General features: G+C 40.1%; 1 protein-coding gene across 1 annotated transcript; it reads right to left on the minus strand.

The window, feature by feature from the left end:
- Nucleotides 1–6551: 6551 nt before the first annotated feature.
- On the minus strand, nucleotides 6552–15933 carry hapln4 (hyaluronan and proteoglycan link protein 4). Its single transcript, XM_034882335.1, has 7 exons — nucleotides 15711–15933; nucleotides 14238–14370; nucleotides 11338–11527; nucleotides 10834–11006; nucleotides 10522–10637; nucleotides 9918–10104; nucleotides 6552–7788 (listed from the first exon to the last, which is right to left on the minus strand). Exons 1-7 carry the CDS (start codon nucleotides 15711–15713, stop codon nucleotides 7370–7372), a joined length of 1221 nt encoding a protein of 406 aa, XP_034738226.1. The 5' UTR covers nucleotides 15714–15933; the 3' UTR covers nucleotides 6552–7369.
- Nucleotides 15934–20288: the final 4355 nt, after the last annotated feature.

The raw sequence follows: 20288 nt of genomic DNA on the forward strand, positions 1-20288 counted from the left end.
GACGCTGCCAGAGTTCAAGAAGATTATGAAAAACAACTAGGGGTTTAGCATCATCTTACGCCTGACAGTCTCTTACTTAACTCTGAAGCCGCCCCGCCTGTTTCTTTTCCTGTCCTTTATCTCCCACATAAACAAAAGAGGCTGCAGGCGAAAGCACACTTGTTTTTCTCTGTCTCCATACATGCCCACCAAGCAGCTTATCCAAATCAAAAAAAGATTAATGTGCATCTTAACCCCATTTATCTTCCCCATCTTTATTGCAGCCAGGTTGTAGAATATCTTCACCAATGGATCTGCATTCACGCCCGTCCTAATGACGGCTGCAGATGGCGCCGCCTCGGCTCACTGACAGCTTCTTTTACAGTCGTCTGTGTGTGTGTGTGTGTGTGTGTGTGCGTGTGTGTGTGTGTGTGTGTGTGTGTTCAGCCTGAGAAAGGTCTTTCATACACATCAATCTCACATTCTGCTCTACCAGCTGTGTGTGTAGTGTTTTCTAACATGACTATGTGGAAACCTAGCTGTAAAAAGCTGTATCTAGCACATCCCTCACCAGTGGTGACAAGTCAATAAGTACATTTACTTGTACTTTGAGTATTTCCTTTTCACGCAACATTATAATTCCACCCACCCATTTTAGAGTGACATTGTAATTTTTATATCACTACATTTATCTAACCGCTATTATTTATTTATTTACCAGGGATTTTTCAGTTTTGGACCTCAATGTAAATGTGCCAGTGTTAGCTGATCAGCTCATTTTCATATAGTCCCTGGGAAAGTATGTATATATTAGTGGCTTATTGTTGACAATACAATGGTTCAGCAAGCACTACAGTACAGCTCAAAACAATACAATACAATACATTAGAAAAGTAGCAGACATATGTAAATTCAATGAGAGTATGTAGGCAGAGATGAGGTAGTATGAGTACTCAGCCATCTCTTAAGTAAATGTCTAAAGGTTAGGTAGGTCCTGCTCTCTCTTAATTCAACAGGAAGACTATTCCAGTAGTGGGTTGCTCTGACAGGAAAGTGTTATTAGTGTCTTTTTTGTAAAGAGACTCAATTTGTCTCAGAGTTGTTAGCTATGGTCATATGGCAAGGTGGAATTTGACAGTACTGTCAAATGCACCTTTTTAATATTCTTTTTTTAAAGACTAGATCTAAATCTAGACGGATTATAAAGATCCAGACAGTTTTACTAAGATCTCCTCTTGATCAGGACTCTTGGCGGCGCGTTTTTAACGCTCTCGGTACCCTTTGGTGTCATTTTTCAACATGCAGGGTATGCTTAGGTTCAGGCTACAAAATTACTTGGTTAGGTTTAGGAAAATATTGTGGTTTGCGATAAAATAAGTGCAATGGTTCCATAACTTCCGTACGTGACGTTAGTCAAATACAACGTTGAAAACTCAATTAAAATTTTTATAATCCTCCAAACAGACAAACTCATGGCAAATTAAAGACATATTATTAAAATGCGTAGCAACTTGGAATGGACTGACATTGATCATTGATAGATAAACTACATGTTACAGATTACAGTTGTGTGATTTTACTTGAGTAACATTTTGAATGCAGGAATATTACTTGTAAATTTGCACTGACTGTGATATTTACAGTGGTACTGAAGTGCAATTCACAACAGCAAATAGAAAAACACAACAGTAAATCATAAAACACAACAGCAAACAGAAAAACACAACAGAAAATCATAAAGCACAACAGCAAATGGGAAAACACAACAGCAAATAGAAAAACACAACAGCAAATTATAAAACACAAAGGCAAAAAGGAAAACATTTCAACAAATCATAGAACACAATGACATATAGAAAAAGAAAATGGCAAATTGGAAAACACAACAGCAAATAATGAAACACAGCAAAAACACAACACAACAAACCATAACGTATAATGGCAAAAAACATAACAAAATGGCAGATAGAAAAACACAACAGCAAATAAGAAGTCACGACAGCAAGTATGAAAACACTTCAACAGATCATCAAAGACAACAGCATTAACTAACGGAAAAAGGTAGGGCTTATCTAGCAGAGGACGAACCCTTCTGATTGGACTGGATTGCAGCATTTCCTGGTAAAAGACAGTCCGTCCAATCAGGAGGGTCCGTCCACTGCTAGATAGGCCCTAGATAGAAGTTAATGCCGTTGTACTTGATGATTTGTTGAAGTGTTTTCCTATTTGCCGTTGTGTTTTATTATTTGCCGTTTGGTTTTTCTATGTGCCGTTAGGTTTTATGATTTGTTGAAATGTTTTTGTCTTTGCTGTTGCGTTTTATGGTTTGCTGTTGTGTTTTTCTATTTGCTGTTGTGAATTGCACTTCAGGGCCACCGTAGGTATTACAACTTCACTTTAAGGATCTGACTGTCTCTTCACTACTAGATTTCCGGACCTTGGAAGCAGGGAGGTGAAACTTTATTTTGCTCTCGACATTTTCAGAACTCTTCTGCGGACCAGTCCAGACTAACAACTGTCCCTAATGAGCTTGTGAAAGATTAAATAACAAAGATGTGAAATATAGCCGCTAAGGAGGCAGTGTTACCGTAGCCACGCAGAACAACATAGAAACACTTTTTGAGGTCAGAAGTTTTCCTCTTAACTGCAGCTTCCTCAGGGAAGTCACTCAGAAATCCTCAAAAGATGAAAGTGCACTCGAGCCATGAAGTGAATTGTACTGTAGGTGTTGTGGGACGGGGTTTATGACCGAGGTGAGATAAGGTTCAGGAGCCACTCAATTCCTTCTGTCCCCTGCAGGACCACAATAGCTCTCTGGCCAGTCAGCTTCTGCATGCTGGTGCAGGGCCTGATATCTTTTAAGCTTCCTGCATTCCCCTGCACTCTCCAACCTAGCCGTTTTTCTGCCTTCCCCCCTTTTATCTTTCTGCCTTCATTTTATTCCCTCAAACCCCCTTTCCCCCACCTATCTTTCTTCCACTAATCTTATTCTCTGTGTTGCTTTTCCTGCCTGCCCTTCACTCTGTCCTTCCTTGTGACTTTGGGTTTCTGCTGAGGCGGTTTCCTTTCCTTCATCTTTTTCAAACCCACACACACATACACACAAACCGAGAACATCAATCTCAGACAAATGGTTTGAACTCGTTCATTAACCTCCTACTATTCTCTTACGACCATCTCGTTGAAAGAGCGCGGTGCGCAAAACAGTGTGAGAGCTCGCCACCAAAGACGAGAGCTGATGGATGGAGGCTAGACTGTGGTAAAACTCAAGCCAAGTTTTTCTTTAGAGGCACCTACAGATGACGAGGCAGTCTCTCCCATTCATTAGCCACATTGCCCATTAGATGGTTACCACTGCCTGTTTAATATGCCCCATACTCTGGGGAAAACCTCTCACAATTTGGTCAATTACCCATCTCTACAAACCCACTGCTTTCAATGCATAATCAGTATTAGCTGCAGCATGCTCTAGCTGAAATACTCAGAATGCAAAAGGCATTAAGGGAGATCATTTGGGGAGATGGGGTAATTTCAGAAGCTATTTCCAATGGGCTAATGCTGTATGGATATGACGTCTGTTTATGTGTTCAAATGTTGAAGTCTGATGGAAAGTAAAACTTAATTCCTCTGGGGATAATCTCCCAGCGTTGCATTGCCTCTATGTTAGGCTGCAATTTACACAGTCAAGCAATGAATCATGTGCCAAAACATTCAGATCTTAGTGAGGACATTCTTCAGTAAAACAGTAATGGGCTATGACTCAATAAATGATTTGCAATAAGGTTAAGGTTATAAGTGCCTATTATTTATAGTATTAATCATTCTACATAATATTACTCTTGGCACTAGTGCTTTATGTGTATGTTGGAATAACAAGACAACTGGAAATTCATATTTCAGAATAAGTGCCATCAGAAGTACTGCAACACAACACTTTCTGAAACAAAAACACTCCGTCTGTAGTCTGGGTTTTCGAGGCTTTGAAAAGGTAAACCGCCATAAATAAGACTACCATCTGGAGTAATTGCTTTCTAAGCGGGACGCATTTTAGACACTTAAACAGAAGAGCTAGATCCCAGGTGTTATCTTATAAACTAAGTTTGATTAATTGTGATAAGTGCTATTACATTTAATTTTGGTGTAATATACTTTTATTTTCCATAGGGGCATGTGATGATATGCACCTGTACAGCACAACGCAGTGTGACTATTAAGGAGACCATATGGGGCTGATATTGGGATACGAATAGTGGAACCGGTAGAGACAGAGGTGTAACAGATGATAGTATGTATCACTGAATGATACTATTCACCTGCTGGATGCTTTATGCATCTTTTGTATGAATGTCTTTAAAGTGGTTTGTAACTCGTCCCTTCTGTTTGCCTATGATAAAGGCCTGGGCTGTTGATTGATGGAAAGAGTGAAGTCTGTAGGTTACCTTAACCACCCGCACCAGCACAAATCAGTGTTTACTAAAGTTTTCTAAACTCATTTTGATTTGTTCAAGTTAAGTATTTTGCCCAGTAAACCTAACATCTAAGAATCTACGACACGTTGGACTTAGGAGATCTAGGATTGGTGTCCCGCAAAAAAAAAAAGACATTTAATTAATTAAATTTATTAATCAATTTTAACAACATTAACACCCATGCAAGGTGTCTGATTAGACCTCCGGTAAGGTTAAGGTTGGGTGGGGCTACGCTGCAGATTGTGTGATTTATGTGAACGATCCCACAGGAGCCAATATTAATGGTAGTTCCACCTGTAATTTTTCTGCTGTGACAGGTCAAAATAAATAGCTGTGAAAAAGATCTATAAGGACAGACAAGGTGTAATTTATCCCACCCTAACAGGTGCAAGAAACCCACCAGGAGAATCAGAGAGATGTCAATCAAAGAGTGCAGAGAAGAGGCTTGAGTGTAAACAGCAGTGAGCTGCACCAAAAGCGTGCACTGTGCATTGTGCAATGCCTTTAACGTCATTTTCATCCATGTATTTGTCTACTATTAATCTTATTTTATTCTATTTCTCGTGTCACTCTTTTGCAACTTAACTCCACCTCTCTGCATTTGGCTCCGGACTATTTGGAGACCCTGAACTCTGTCACAAGCTGATAAATGAGAGCCAAGTGACAGCCAGCGCAATCCCATCCCTTTGTATTTAATCTGTGGCAGCACTCTGTTGTTATAGGGTCATCTAATTTAATTTCATGCTCAGAAGAAAAGGCGAAGAAGAGGCCTGATGAAATAGCACTGTCATCTTCTGAGCAAACTGGTTTAAAGGGTTCAATCACATTTCTGCAGTGCGTCTTTGCACCATCTTTCTACCTGTCTGTCAGCATGTCTGTCTGTCGTTTCTCTTCTGTCTGTATGTTGAATGTTTCTCTTGTCATCAAACAGTTAGAGTGTGACGAAGCTTTAATCAAGGCCAGTGTCTCTCTAATGTTCTGCCTCATGAGGATTCTCTACTGTCTGGCCTGTTGAGCTCGCCATCTGTGGAATGTGTAGTTCCTTTGAGCGCTCAGTTAGTCCAATATGTAGATAAATTATTACTGTTATTGTTTTTGTGAAGAAACGCCTCCTGCATACAGATCTGTCATTTCTGTTTGCCACAGCACTGACAGTCAAAATGTGAAGTAGTGGCTGTTATATATGATGACCTTGCTTTTACATAAGATGGAGTTTGCTGCTAAATGCCATGCAAAGTGAATTTTAAATGGGTTACCATCACAAACCTGAGCACATAAAAAACATCCAAATTACTTCAGTATTGAAATGCGGAATACATAATCCGCCATTAAATATAAATATGGTAGTGCATCAAGCGGGTCTTTGCTTATTTACTTAGGGGAATGTACTCATCAAATAATTGAAAACATCAGATTTGGTCAAGGAGGTCATTTCAGAACCTCCTTTTGCCTTATAAAAATTCAAAGGAAAAAAATCACAAAGCTGTCAATAAAATCCCAGATGTGATTTTTTTTTCTTTTTCACAGGTCAAGTTTGTCACTCACAGCTATTATTTCAGGATGTTGGACTTAATTTAATGAACCTGACTATAATTACGTGCTTCTAGTTGCTATGACGATGACATGGTTTGTTCTGCTGTGTTGGCACAACACCAACATGCTCCCACTCAGAGACAGGTTCACCTCTTAGCAGTTTCTCTCACCGGCAAACACTTAAGCACACGAGGCAGAGTGAAGCACAAATGCTCCAGAATGAAACGTTTAGCACTCCTCAGCTATAATTTCTACTCAAACAATTGGTTAATAAATATTAATAATGATTGTTACATGGAACGCAAAGCTAATCTAAGACCAAACATTAGAATCTTAGCATTGTCATTGTAAGCATGTTAGCATTTAGCTTAAAGCCTCACTTACAGAGCCAGTAGCATGGCAGAAGACTTGTTTCAATGTATATCCTGGAAGTGAATGTGTTAAATTTCTCATTTAATCTGTGTTTTTTTTTAAACTGTCCTCAATCCGTAGATCTCTTGATATAGGGAAAAAAAACTTGACCCAAACACCATCATTTCAAGACTTTTATTTTATTTTTTCAGAACATTCATCCATTCTGTATAGTGGCAAACACACTCTGTAATAAAGGTTGCTGCTTGTAACATTTATAGTGCAACTAGTGGCCCAGGTAGCAATTATTGTAGCTTTGTATTTCTGCTTATTCAGCCTCAGCAACTACTCTCAGCCAATCAATACATGCTTGCTTTAGTCTAAGCTAAGATGCTATCACAAAATAAAGCTCTATGTTTTTAAAGTGGAAATATTTTTAGAGCTAGTGCAATAGTCACTACTTGTGCAACTCTGATGATGAGGTTGCCAGGTCTTAGTTAATGAGAAAAATGACTCACATTGTGCCGGAGCGTCGCTAACCAAACATGGCACCCGGATACAGGCAATTAAACAATACGTATAGTCGGCCAGATCATCCCGTCTCACACGGTAATGGATCTTTTCACCCTGACACTGAGATTCTGGCTCAGAGTGGAGCTCCGAGCTCAGGGGCCACAGCAGGGGGCAGAGGTATGATACACACACACAGACACACAAGTAAACAAGGATATTCATTGCATATCTGATCTGATGTGTGCCTGAGTAATGATCAAGCGGTTGTTTAACCTCATAGTTTTTCAGCGACAGATGTGTTAACATATTCACTCCTTAAGATGATTGACTGACTGGAGACGGAGGGAACATCAACCTAATAAAGATGTCACCCTTAATTTTATACAGCCTCGCTTCTTCTCTCTGGTAAATCTGCAAATGAGTATGTCTTGTCTGTGAGTGTTTTACTTTAAAAGCGATGAATGGAGTTGGCTGCTAGGGGACAGTTGTTGCTGTCAAATCTAAATTGTATCTCCCTCTTGCTCTCAGTCTCTACACTTTAAATCACACTGGTAGCATTCATTGGGATGCTGCTGCTGCTGTTGCTGCTGCTCTTTCTCCTTGTCATTTTGTTTGTGTTTTTTTTTTTTTGTTTCAGTACCATCTGCTGTTTCATCCTCATTTCTGCGAAAACAGTAGACCCCATAGAGGCGGAATTTTTTATCAGGGAAGCCCAGGTGTCGGACACCTGGCTGGGATCCTCCACAGCGAGAACGGGGGTTGACTATGGGGTACCGGATGCTGCCATCCTCCAGCCAGCCGGCTTCACAGCGGTCCAGGAGCTGGAACTTCCAAGCAGCGTACAGCTGACCCACTTTGGCCACAGCTGAACCATCTCGAATGCAGGCCTTCATCGCCTCCCCATAGTTCACCTTCTTGAAGCGTTTGAGGAAGTACACTTTGCCTATGGGGGATATAGAGGGAGGGTAGAGGTTTGTTTGTTGTAAGAACAACCCAAAATGCGAAAGAAAACAGAGCAAGTGCATTGTTCAGGAGGGTAAAAAGAAAGAAAGAGAAAGGAGTGAATGAGAGAGTGAAGCCCCAGAGACAAGCCGAGCCCTGAGGGAAGATATTCTCAGTCTGTCTGTGTCTGTGTTCAGAATATCAAATCGTTACAACAACCGTCTGGGCAGCTGCTCAAAAACGAAAAGCACTACTCTAACTCAAAATTACTCCTAAAACGCTTCCATTTTTGCTTTCATCTCACCTCTGGGGAGACTTTTTTCGCCTGGCAGTATTAAAGTAATTGGTGTTCTGATTGGCTCAATTGTTTCAACTGAACTGAATCACAAAGTAAGCTTCTTGTCAGAAAGAAGCAAGGGAAAAGGACCCAAACCACGTATAAAGAGGTTGGCGTTTTCCCTAAACAGCAACAACTGCTATCATGAAAATCATGTCCACAACCTCAGGTTTGCACTTTGCTCAGCTATTGATTTTATGCTTGTTTATGTGACTGCTGGCTACTAGAAAGGCAGAATATTGTCTCATATTCCCCAGGGGACGCTCAGTAAATACCTTCCAGCTGGACTGAGCAACAGTATCACTGTAGAAACCTCCTGCCCGCAACAGACTGTCCACAATAATTAACACACAGGGGAAGCCACGAGCAATCGTTTAAGGTTCCTGTCCTGCTACCTTGTTCTCGCTGAAGAAAAGCACCGGCACTGCTTCTTTTGTTCCAGTTTAGTCCATTCCATAATTGTTTAAAATTCATAGAACAGCATTGTCTTTTATTTAGATAATAAAATGCCTATTTAGTTTTAAGAATGCATGAGACAATTTCAATTCTCTTTCAAACTTCAAAGAAGCACAAGCCGGATGGAAGTAAGTTTTTTTTTTTTTTTTTTTTTACTCAAAACTGAATTTTTTGAATTCCCTGTTAAACAATGATGTGCTATGTTTCAGTAATGTGGCCAATGTTTTTGTTAGAAACTTGTTGGAAATCCATTACCACTCTCATTTCAGTCAGGTAAACATGAAGCTAGCTCGCTTAGCTTAGCATAAAGACTGGGATCAGAAAGAATCAGCTCGCCTGTCTATGTCCGGAGGTAAGAAAGTGTGTCTACCAGCACCTCTGAACTAAACACTATGTTATAACTCATTTGTTTAATCCTCACAGAGGAAAGAAAGGTGCTTTTAGACCAAAACATCCATGTTCTGTGTTTTGTTTTGGCAGCAGCAAGGTGCACAATACCTCTCTTCCCTTGCTGTGGTTTCTGTGGTTGTCATGGTCAAATGGCTTTAGCCAGAGCCAGGCTAGCTGTTTTCCCCTGTTTCTAGTTGCTAAGCTAACCAGCTGCTGGCTGTAGCTTCATACCTACTGTACAGATGTGTGTAATACCAATATTACATCTAACTCTTGCAAAAAAAGCAAATAAATGTAATTCCCAAAATAACAAACTATTCCTTCCCGAAGGAATGCTTTACTATTGATTGCCAAACCATTGATGCCTTTCAAAAATAATCAAGTAATGGAGTGTAACCTTTTGGTACACCTTTTTCTCCTGTGCACATGTAGACTTGTTCAACTGCCCTGGGACTCAAGATAACTTTCATGCTGCAAAAACTAATCCAGCCTCTGATTTCCCCAAGTTTCTTTGAGCTTATGATCCTGGAGGTGTGTGACGGAGACACTATAGCAGACTCTCTGTGGGAATGTGATGTAAATCAAAGAACTAGGAGATGAAAGCCAATGCTTGGCACCCAGAGGACAATGTGGCCCTTGCAGGGCTGAATCAACACAGCCTGATTTAAATCCAATGGCCTTAGGCCGGCAAGATCACAGGCAGAGATCAGAGACATGGTCCTAATTTCCCCACAGTCCAACACTCCTGATGTATCCTCTTTCCATACAGTACCACAACAATCCGGCGCTACCAATGTCTTGTTCTCTACCAATTATGAGGCACAGATGCTTTAAACTCAGTTGGATGTTTGTATTTAGTCATATGATCATATAGATGAACTACAAAGTGTTTCTGATCATCAGCTACAGACACGGCAACCTACTGTACATCCTTCTCACTTTCTCACCGTTAAGCTTGGAAGTAAAACAGAAAGCATCGTAGCGCTCATCCTCTTTGTGCCTGTAGCCATAGTTACGGACACCGGCGGGGGTGTCCTTGCGGCCACACTGGTCTCTGGGATGAGAGATAGGGTATTGGACTGAGCCGTCCTCCAGCCATCCAGCATTACACCAGTCTAGACCTTCCAGCCAGGCCTGTGGAGGAAGATAATGGACGTCAGTGGGTCATACTGAAGGATTAAATACACTATTAACAGGAGAAAGAATTTGGTTTACCTCTTCTGACATACCTCCATTACTCAGGACTTTAAAGCATTTTTTTTTTTTTGTTAAATAGGAAGATGGACCCACAGTAAGATGTCTGGACTGGTCATGTGCATTTTCTTAATTTCAGACTTACTGCTTCTCTTAAGCAGTTTATAACTGAAGATTTAAGCCAGTAAGTGCATCATTACAACTAAAAGAGTGGCCTATAAGTGAATGTGCTATGGAAGGTGTGATCTACATAGCTATGATAAAGCCTTGGTAGTTATCTGTGCCTTCTACCCTAGTCTGCCTTAATCTGCCTTGAACGTGACAGACATTTGATCCAAAGGAAAAGCACACACTCACCTTGTGCAGTTGAGAGTGAGAAGCCAGAATGGCGTCCTGCTGTTTGCAGGCATCCTCCCCCTCATGGTAGTTGAGCTTATAGCGCCCCTCAAGGGGGTAATAGGGAAACACCACTCCTACAGGTGACAGAAACAGACCTACTGTTAAGTGTTGTTCAATAAATTAAGGTGAGTCAATAATTAAATGTAGGAATGTCACTTGGCTCTCATGTGAAGCGGTATATATCTCTGGCCAAGTATAAGAGCCAGACAAGCGTTAGAGATGTCAGAGCTTCAATAAAATCTCTTCCAGTTTGCATCTTTAATTCCTGACCTTCTAGGTCGAGGTTGACAAATCCTGTATCGTCTTCCATGTCATTAGTGACTTCGCACTCAAAGCGTCCGTAGTCCTCCAGTGTGACATTTTGGATGATCACTGAGGCATCACCTGGGCCTGCCTGCTCCAAAAACACACGGCCTTTGTACGATCCAAACACACGCTGCTGCCTGGAGACATTTGACAGAAATGTAAAAGCATCTTTTTTTCTCCTCAATAAAAAAAGATGAGCAAAAATAATTAAGAAATGCTCTAACTTGACAAATTGACTTACTTCATAGCCTTATGCACAGACATGCGAGTGGGTTTGTGAAAATAAATATACATATATATATATATATATATAACAAAGTAAATGTGTGCTAAGCATCTACAGGGCATTGCAAGTGAAATAAATTGAAATCCAACAAATCAATATTTGTTGAATTAGGCCCTCTAACTGTGAAACAGAAAAAAAGGATTAAAACAATAGATACAAATTGATTGATTGAAAATGTTCACCTTCCAAGTGCCACAAAGACGTCCTCAAACTGAAGTGCATCAGTTACTTTGGTCCATTTGATCCGAATGCGAGAAGGATCGGTGTTCTCCGGCTCATGGTGGAATCTGCAGGGCAGAGTGATGGAACCCCCACGATGTGTCACCACTTTACCAGGAGCTGTCTGTACAATCACCGCACCCGTGTCATCCTCTGTACACAACAAATACTGTATTTAAGGAATGACAATTATGTAACATTTATTTTAATCTTGCTGGTTCTGTTTTCTCACAATTTTTATACTTTGCAAATTGGTTTTGACTGATGTTTATGCTAGCCACTACAGCACTTCCAACCTGGCCGGAAATCTATATTTTGAGTCATGACACTTGGTTAAATTAAGGGCAAATAATGATAAAGATTGGGGACATAAGCTAATGCATACAGATTTATCCATTGCCATGCAAAATATGTGCAGTCAAGTCCTTGTAATCCTGATTGCAATCACCCTTGAGACAGCAAATACTTAGCCACTTATTAACTCTTATTCATATCTTAAAATTAAATCTTTGATTCTCTTTGTGAGGGATACAGAGTGAGGCGTTCGCAAAATTTAATAAAGCGTGTGCCGTTTGCTTGTGCTATCATATCAGTGCCTGAACATTCAGCACATCAATAGTGGAGAAAACACGTTGGCCAAACAGTCCAGTGTGGAGCTAACTCGCTCCTCTGCCCAGATCATTCATTAGATCACCCCCACTCCAAATTTTAACCTCAACCTCTCTTTCTTGACAGCAATTCACCAAAATGATCCAAGACTAATGGCAACCATAGGCCTCTTATCCTAATGGGCTTTAACAAGACCTAGTTTACATTTGGGCAGACATTTGCTCAGAAGCTGTGTGTGTGTGTGTGTGTGTGTGTGTGTGTGTGTGTGTGTGTGTGTGTGTGTGTGTGTGTGTGTGTGTGTGTGTGTGTGTGTGTGTGTGTGTGTGTGTGTGTGTGTGTCGAGGCAGCCAAAGACTACACAGAAGTGTGGTGAAAACATTTAATTAGCTGCTGCAAGAGGTTTTCTGCTATGTTGTGACCAGATAAAGGCACCAACAATTATCCATGCCAGCCAGCAATTAGTCATCCCCCTGCTAACTGCTTGCTGCAAATTTTTTCATCAACAGCAGCCATGAAAGCAAATTTGTGTTTAATCAAAATTTTAGACTTATTGTTTGTGCCTGTGTGAAGGGCATTGAGAGCTAAAGATGCGATAGCATGCAACTTTACACTGTCATGGTAAAACTGGCATCTAAGAAGCAGCAGGCAGCTGTTAATTAGTGCAAACAACAACTTCTAATAAAACCCCTGTATGCTACCTGTCTAGGAGCAGACACAACAGACAAGCAAAGTTAGGGACTACCTTGAAAATAATTTGTAACATCTAAAGAGCCAGATATATTTCTTAGAAGTTGGTGGAGACCAAAATAAGAGTGAATACAGGAATTAAATTCAACAGGTGGTCACGACTCTAATTGCATGATCATTTCATAGACAACTATTTGCTAAAATATTCTTCATAATGACAACAAGATGTACGTGCTCTGTGTTTGTTAGTGTAGTTTGTTAGTTATTCTGACCCCAAGCCAAAAGGTACCTTAGTCAACATTTTCCATTTTATGCCACTTTATACATGCAATCTTCTATATTTTTAAAGAGGAAAATTTACTTTTCACTCTACTACCATTATTAACCATTACCTGTCAGTGTAAATAGTATTGGGACTCCAAAGGTTAGAACTAAACTGGGAAAAAGGGAGTTTAAGTTTGCTGCTCCCTCTACCCAAAACAAGTTACAGAAATCCATGAAACTTAATGAGCTGGTCTCATTGGTCACTTTTATGAATGTTGATTAACTTGGAGGCAGCCACATCTAGCTGCAAATGTTTTGCCTGAAGGTTTGCCTTGTCTTTGAGAGATTTACGGATTCAGCTGTTTTATGTTTTTAGTGTTTTTGTGTATTTTGTGTTTGTGTGGTTGTGCTGCTGCCTGTCTAAGCCAGGATGATGGCTAAGATAATGGCTAAGATATTGGCTAGGATAATGGTTAGGATAATGGCTAAGATTATGGCTAGAATAACGGTTAAGATAATGGCTAGGATAATGGCTAGGATGATGGCTAAGATAATGGCTAGGATAATGGTTAACATAATGGCTAGGATAATGGCTTAGCTAAGGGTTAAGATAATGGCTAGGATAATGGCTAAGATAATGCCTAGGATAATGCCTAGAACAATGGCTAAGATAATGGCTAGGATAATGGCTAAGATAATGACTAGAATAATGGCTAAGATAATGGTTAAGGTAATGGCTAGGATAATGGCTAAGATAATGACAATGGCTTGTATCTGAAAGAAAGTATAGATAGATTTACATGTGATGCATATCCAAGAAGAAGAATGAAGCTAACAACCTAACTATTAACCTTTTCATTGCAGATAATATGGACGTCATTAAAATTTACAGTGCTTAAATGTAAAACTCCTCAAGTGAATACTTGGTAGTAGTCCCAAAGGAGATATTAACAACTGTGATGATGTATTAATATTCTACAGTTAGCACACGTAATAAGTTACTGTTTGAAACATTCTGCGTGTTTCTGTTATACACTTACATACAGTTTCAAAATCCTTCATTAGGGCTTAGCTTGCTGGTTTTCTCCTCTATTTTTTTACTTTGGATCGCACTGTGTAAGACTGTGCATTTTTCCTGGGTTTAAAGGTGTCATCTCTATAACTCTGAGGTGACTTTTGCAGACAGTGTATCCTCCATCTTTTCTAGCACTTGCTGTAACAGCTATGCAGATCCATGCAGAATGAAGAGCTCCTGACTTTGCAGTTGTGAGCTGTGAGAAATAGGGAAGAAATCATTTCTTACCAAGCACGTGCACCACCTTTCTCCGTCCTTTGTCTATGTCAGACGGCAGGGAAGTCACTGAGAGGGCAGACGTCAGGATGAAAACCACAAAGGACATTTTCCCAAAGGCCAGAGGCCGCAGTTGCTTTGAGAACTACAGGAGAGGAAAAAACAGACTATTATGGTTATCGCAGGTTAAACGAAAACGGAAAAAGACAATCAAGACCTCAAAATACAAAAGTGAAGAGTACCAAAGACAATAGCTTGACATCATCAGTGTTAGAAACAAAGTTCTTGACCAAATTGCAGCGGCAACTTTAGTATGAAAACTTCTGGTTGGACTAACTGTACATACATAATAAAAGACCATAACCACACATATAATATATCTCATACAACTGTCTCCTGCCTTTCAGTCATGCTGAAACCCCAACAGATAAGTCATATTTAAATGTTAGGTCGTTTAGCTGGTCACTTCAGCTTTCACAAAATAAGGTTAGCCGACTGTGACTTGACGTGTGTTTGGTCTGAGATACATGCTTTCAAGTCACAGTCTGCTACACATAGCCGTTTAGACTGCCAGCTGTGTGGTGTGAAAAGAGAAGATAGTCCTCACAGGATAGTCAAAACTTAAAGTTTGTTTGGCACCTTTTTGTGTCTCTACTGCCAAGGGCCAGTTGAAGGTGCCAGTTCAAGGAAAAGGAAGTATTGGTAAAGTTTTTGAGAGAAATAGACTTGGCTCAGTAGAGGCCAACAGTAAACAAATGAATACATGCAGACATGAATGAATCACAATTACTAAAGAAGAAATAAAAAAGATATTCATATATATATATATATATATATATATATATATATATATATATATATATATATATATATATATATATATATATATATACTGTATATAGACATTAGGAAGGGCAGAAAGAGACAACAACATTCTGAAACTGTCTGAAAAATCTCCCCTGGTAGTGACCAATGAAGGATCACCTTACTGAAACACTTCTGGAAACTACTGCTGCTTATTCTGGTCAAGTGCTCATTATCTTTACGAGCTTTCGTTAGCTGCATTTTTGACCCAACACGTTATATCCCCAGTGGTGCTGCATGAATCCACGATGGATTGCAAAGCCTTAATAAAAACTAGATACATAAGGGTGGGTTTCATTGTGGATGAAATAATCATAACATCAAAATACAGGAGCCAGTGTGTTGTAGCTGTGTGCACTGCTGGAGGTCTGCATTTTCAGTGTCACCTGTAAATATTTACATTCTATGTAACACATAAAAGCCCTACTGCAGTAGACACCATCTGAACAGGCCCGAGTGAAGCAGAAGTACTAAAGCTGCCTCTTCACATGCACATTGCACACTGTAAACAGCTCTGATGCATCCTTTTTGTCAAGGTTAGTCCAACCAGCATCCCTGCAGTTCCCACAGCAGCACAGAGAACTGCAGAGCCGTACTAATGGAGCACAAAAGTGAACTTACCATGGCTATCCCAACAGGATTATTGCCTGGATGGAGCAGATATGCTGCTACTCGCCGATTAACTCCTCAGCCAGGCTAAATGTTGTTCTGCAGCAACACTCACCTCACTCCCTCCCTCCTTCCCTCTCTTTCTCTCTCCTCCCTCCTCCCTCTCTGTCCCTAGTCCCATCGCTGATCTCTCGCACTGCAGGGGAACCACTGGTGTTTTTGGGTCCCGCAATACTCCGATGACGCAGCACACATTTGTATGTTCAGGCATTGTGGATGAGTCAATCACAGCGATGATTTCACACTGATTTAATGTTTGTGAATGTCTTCTTGTGCGTTGTTGAAGCTCATTAGAGTGTCACTTATTGCTTTGAGCGTCACACAGTTTGTAGCAGTTAATGCAGTGAAATCTCATTAACTTTCAAGCGGAACATTGTTGCTATTAAAGACCAATTGAAATAATGGAAGCTGTTAGTGTTGAGAGTATGACCGCAGATTAAGACAGACTTATGTCATCAAGTCAAACCATTCATCCAAACAACTTTATTGCTGAGACTAATAACAAATAGACTTTCCGCTGAAATTTCCCTATTTGAATACATTAAAATAATGGTACAGGAATTAACATTAATAAACAATATAACTGGTGGAATGTATAAGTAGCCTGCGTTTACTCAAGTAACTGTATTAAACTACACTAAAGTTTTACATGATTCTACTCTATTACAGTTATTTGACAGCTTTAGTTACTAATTGCAGATAAAAAAATAATACATAACACACTCACAGGGGCCATTTTTCTCAACTATAACTTTTTTTCTTATTTATTTAATACCTTATGCACATGCTGCTAATAAAAGTCTTTTGCTTGCAGTGGAGTATTTTAATTTTGCAGTATTCTTTAGTAAAAAATGTTTACCAGCTTTGACTGCGGTTCACTTTTTGCTGCTTCCTACGTAACATGATTGCTGGATACAACAAACTTTTCTCCACTTTCATGGAGCAAGAGCAGATACTATCTGAAAGGAACAGTAAATTGAAAAAGGTTGCGAAAAAAAGGCACTACCGTAACGCTGGCTCTTTTGTGTGTTGACTTCACACAGTGCAGTCTAATGTAGTGGTTAGGCTGTTCTGTACAATGGCCAAATCTGCCTTTGGGGGTGGGGGGGCATATTATAGTGGGTCTGGGTGTCCTCCTCCAGGGAAGTTAAAGGAGCATCAACGACTTCATTTCCTACGGCGCCCCCCTGGGGTCAGCTGATTAAAAGAGCTAAAACATGCGTACAGAATAAAAATATGTTCCCTCAGTTTTATAAACTTTTAGCATGGATTCATAATCTGTTTCCTTAGTTTTATAAACGTGAGCAAAGTTCAAAAAATATTCACAGATTTTAACTTCCAGGATCAATTATTAAATCACAAATTAAGTATCTTTTCTAACATAGTAAGGTCAACAACAAGCTACAAACTAAGTTTCATCAAATCGAGCCGTCCTCCAACCTGAAGAAATACCATAGGTCTCTACCAGCAGCCGGCGGTGAGACAGCAGTAAGACGAGTGCTTAGACACCGTCTATAAACTACAAAAACTAGACAAGTTTTTTTAATAATTTAATGATTAAATAAGGTAGTGTTTCCAAACTCATTTTTTAAAAGTGAGTGCAGAAGACAAGTTGTAATTGAAAACTTCAAATTACAACTGTGCTTTTCAGGTGTTGCACTAATGACTCCGCCCAAGTAGAAGAAAAAGCAGTGCTTCGACTTCTGAAAATATAGTTCCCAGTATGTTTATGGTTAGAAGTTGGCTGTGTCTCGTGTTAGCTTGTTATTTGTACATGCTATGACGATACAAATCACAACATAGGGAAATATTGGCGTTATTTTGTGACCAAGCTAGGCTAGTCAGCTTTGTTCTTTTGAGGTTAGCTCTGTGCGTTGCTATGGTTTCTGTGCACAAACCAACCAGCCAACAGTCCAGTAGACAGACACAAGAAATGGATTTTGTTTTCAACGGAGACCAGTGAAGGCTATTAGAAGCCATTCCGGTGATGGCTAGGCGTTACTGCGCAGCCTCCAACTGAGCTTGACGACGTAGCTGTGACGTGGGCAACTTGTCTGAAAGTTGTAAGTCTTCTAGTAGCTGTGCCAAGAAAAATCTCAATCATTCCCAATCAGCAGAGACGGAGAGCGTAGGTATATGTTAGGAGATAAGATAGACGCAGGCTAATTGTTGCTAACTAAAATGCTAGTTAACATAAGTAATTAAACCTAAACAGTCCAAACTGTGTGCAAGCTTATCCTGTACTATATGGTAATTCCTCTACTGTGCGACAGTAAGTCTCGGGGCTATGACACAAGCATTAGCCTATTTTTACAAAAACGTCTGCTATGGAGCCATAACGTGAGATATAAGGTAATGGAGCCTTTTATACATTGTTGTGTTCATTTAGAAATAAACAATAGACATAAAGAGTCTTTAGACGCTTCAGATGTAAAGTTATTTCCTGTCAAAGTCGCACCAAAGTGAATGGCAGTCAACGGGATGCTAACTGCACGTGAGTGCTAGGTAGCATAAAAATGGCACCATAGGAGTTACGCTTAGTGCAGGCTGGCTTACAACAAGTCTGACACCGCTGGTAAAAATAAAATAAAATAAAGCAAAATAAACACTTTATTTTTTCTTTTTCGGAATTAGGGCAAACAATTGAGTATGTAAACGTTCTGACTGACAGCTTGCTTTAGCCAACAGCTCATCATCTTAAATGATGCATTGGTTGCTCTAAAATGAGATCAACAATTCTCTGCCCTGCATCCACGGGATTCAGACAAGGCCAAGAAGAGCGGCTTCAGTTAAAGAGCCGCAGAGCTGAGCAGAGAAAGAATATCCTCCAACAAAACCTCCAGGCTATGTTTTTGTAATATTGCTGTAGCACTCAGGGTTTTTCTAAGATTACCTGTTACCTCGAAAGGGAGGTCATTTTCTCTAATAAAATACACAGAAAATAAACTGAGAACAACCACGGGCAAGAAATGTCTATTAGCAGCAATCCTGGATTTTGAGGATTTAAAAACCCAATTGTCCAAACTAAATCAGGACAAAAGGATTGCTAAGGTTCAGTATAGAGTTAAGTTTTCCCTCTGGAGATGCATGGATGGATAGAGCTGGTTATGTTGTCCAAAAATCAATGAATGCAGCTTCAAGTGGTTCAGAGTTTTTAAGCTGTTTACGGCCTACAGAATAGGGATAGGTATCGGTACTCAGTTCTGGGGACCCAGGGCAGTTGCCATTTAATGAATGTGGGTTTAAATAAGCCAAATACTGCGAAACGACCTGAATCACAAGGAGAATCGCAGGTTAATAAATATCCTCATTACATAATAATGATCATTGTGTTTTTATGTTCTTCGTAAGAAGACATTACATTACCTGACAGCTACTTAGATACTACTAGATAAATAGAATAGATACTCATTTATTATGTGGACTCTCATGATATGTCATGCATTAATACTTTTAATAAAATTGATGTAATGCGTTTGTTAAAACGTTCCATCAGTGCGGTGTGAATTGTTTAGTTGCGTTTTTCAGAGCCACTGCTCTCGGGGGCCCTACTGCACAGCTGAGCAGACATCTGCAGCAGAGATCCCCTGTGACTCCCATCATGGGATTACTGAGTTGTTTGGAGCGTCCACATTTGATTTAAAGCCTCTGTCACATACACAGAATGCACTGCTAGCATGTGCACACAGGGGCGATCCTACACTTCAGCATGAAAAAGCTGCTGAGCAAGAGTGAATTAAATTAGTCTGTCTGTGGGCCTATTGCTCACTGAAGTACGGGGGATAATTACTTATGAGAGGGCTACTGTTACTGATGGGGTACAGATGGAGATATGGGTTGCAATGCTGTTTTAAAAAGCTTTTATCTTACCACGTAAATAACCCCCTTTATCTCTGTCAGGAAAACACTAAATGAATGAACTGCTCTCAAAGCATTATATTATAAGTAAGGTTTGGCAAATAGATGTCAACTGCATTGCATTGTGTGCTGACAATCTGCTTTTTTTATTTTGTCAGGCAATAGACCTCACAGTATTGACAGTAGTCTTGGCCGCCTTTCTTCTAATCAAATGTGATATAAACCTCTTTTACACACTGCCTGCTGGTCATTTCAGTGTTTTTGTTTATGCATAGAAAACCATTCATTTGATGTCTTTGTAAAAGACAACAATGAAGGCGGCGGCAGACTATTTACTGGGCCGCCCACGCAGAGCACGCACACAGCAGCATCACTCAAGGGAAACGAAACAAACAGGATCAAGGAATGTAAGTGGAGAAGGGATGAGACACTCACAATTTGGGCACACAGGATCAGACAGAATGCAGAATGGCAGGGGCCTGTCTTGTTTTTCCACTTAGGCCAAGAAAGAAAAGCTGCCTTTTAAAAAAACTGAGATAGGCTGGAAGCAGAAAGTGGCGGTGTGTGTTCATCAGAGTGAGTGAGTGACAAAAGCAGCTGTTGAAGTATACAGTATACATTACCTTTCAGCAGCACATGCTTGCCACTCAGCTCTTTGTAGGAATCTGTGGT

The sequence above is a fragment of the Etheostoma cragini genome, chromosome 9, assembly GCF_013103735.1.
Source record: "Etheostoma cragini isolate CJK2018 chromosome 9, CSU_Ecrag_1.0, whole genome shotgun sequence".
Classification (NCBI taxonomy): Eukaryota; Metazoa; Chordata; class Actinopteri; order Perciformes; family Percidae; genus Etheostoma; species Etheostoma cragini.